The sequence below is a fragment of the Priapulus caudatus genome, unplaced genomic scaffold (genome assembly GCF_000485595.1).
Source record: "Priapulus caudatus unplaced genomic scaffold, Priapulus_caudatus-5.0.1 Scaffold1923, whole genome shotgun sequence".
NCBI classification, from domain to species: Eukaryota; Metazoa; Priapulida; class Priapulimorpha; order Priapulimorphida; family Priapulidae; genus Priapulus; species Priapulus caudatus.
The window spans coordinates 24670-26359 of NW_014578984.1; the positions used below are offsets into that span (position 1 = coordinate 24670).

Consider the following 1690-nt stretch of genomic DNA (forward strand, 5'->3'; position numbering starts at 1 on the left):
GGACATATGTTCCGTTAATATGACAGAAAACATTGTACGGACTATGTGTGCGTACCACTACTATTATGTTTGTTTGTGATGCCGGGGGAGCCCACCAGATCACGTTTACAGACGCGCACATTACTGCAATGTGTGTGCGTGCGTGCGTGGAGTGCGTGCATTTCTGTTTGCGATGCGTGGCGTGCGTGCGTGCCGTGGTCGCTGAGTGCGTGCTGGGTGCGTGTGTGTGTATCTGTCTGGGTCCTGTAGTCTGTGTGCGTGTGTGTGCGTGGTTTGTGGGCAGTCTGCTAATCATTTTTTATTTAGTTAATTAGTTAGGGTCGGTTCGGATCGGTCGCGTAGGTCGAGTCGGTCAGCACACACACACACACACACACACACACACACACACACGCACGCACACACACAGCACACACGCACACTCACCCAAAAATATTTAGGCCTACGTATAAATTATGCATATGGTTTAGAGGGAAGGCGCGGGAACTCAGTGCAAGTTATTCCAGGCAGTTGGGCAAGCAAAGCTGCGAGGCATGGTGGCGTGCGATGAGGGCCGTTACAGTGAGGCTGTTAACATCCTAAACCCACACAGATACATCATCATCGATATAGGAGGTAGCAACGCTCAGGTACGATGCACTCACAAACCACTAGATTTACGCATGCAGTGACGCAATGTTACGATGAACTTGTAATCTATGATAATGTAAATAACTAAATAAATAAATGAATAAATAATACGTAACTAAATTAATAAAAGAATAATATTTAAATAACTAAATAAATACATAAATAAATACGCACACACATGCACGCGCACACACGTACACACACACAAGCGCGCGCGCATTTTACATAACTGCATTGTGGTTATTTCGTAAACGTAACTGCATTGTCATTGCTGGAATATAGATGAATATAATATAGTGAATCTACCCACGTGTTCTTACCCAGTATTGGAAATTATCTTTGTATAGAGAGACGTGTTCAATCAACTTCTTATACACGCCGCAATGAAGTCAGATCTTTCAGAACATCAGCGACTAGCGAGGTAGGTGCGGGAAGACATCAACTCAAGCCAAAAAAACAATTACATATATGCGCAGCCAAACGTACCACTAGTAGAGGGCAGGAGGCACAAAGACACCTATGAAAACATAATATAGGTGCATAGAAATATAGTGACAAGATGTCGTAAACTGCGAGTATTCGCCTAATAGTGTTTTTTCGTCTATAGGATAGAGTTTAGTTTCGATTGTTTCTGCCGCGTGCAGGTCGCTGTTGATAGAATGGAAGGCGTACAAGCGTGACTCGCCGATGACAGACCGGTTGATGGCGCGTGCCATGGCTTCACACGCAGAGTAAACATCTTTTCCTCTAATAAACCTGCAGTAGACCTATCCGCATGGCGTGACTGAGAGACAACGCAAGCCAATCATCGTGTGGCGAGGCATCCTATAAAAGGCAATGTCTGGCTACAAAGTGTCGCAAGTCGACGTTTTCTTGCGTGCACGCGTACGTATAGAACACATAATCGGGTCTAGCTTAACTGACTTAGCTTAGACTTATCATTATCTTACTGACGCCTAATAACTAATAATTAACAATATCTACCATATTACACGAAGGCGTGGGTATCTTGCTCGATCAGACAGACATTTCAGGTTCAGAGTTTTCGTTAATTGGATGG

General features: G+C 44.3%; 1 protein-coding gene across 1 annotated transcript; it reads left to right on the forward strand.

Moving 5' to 3' along the window:
- Positions 1–386: 386 nt before the first annotated feature.
- On the forward strand, positions 387–1562 carry LOC106817917 (tetratricopeptide repeat protein 38-like). Its single transcript, XM_014822630.1, has 3 exons — positions 387–629; positions 978–1051; positions 1275–1562. Exons 1-3 carry the CDS (start codon positions 534–536, stop codon positions 1363–1365), a joined length of 261 nt encoding a protein of 86 aa, XP_014678116.1. The 5' UTR covers positions 387–533; the 3' UTR covers positions 1366–1562.
- Positions 1563–1690: the final 128 nt, after the last annotated feature.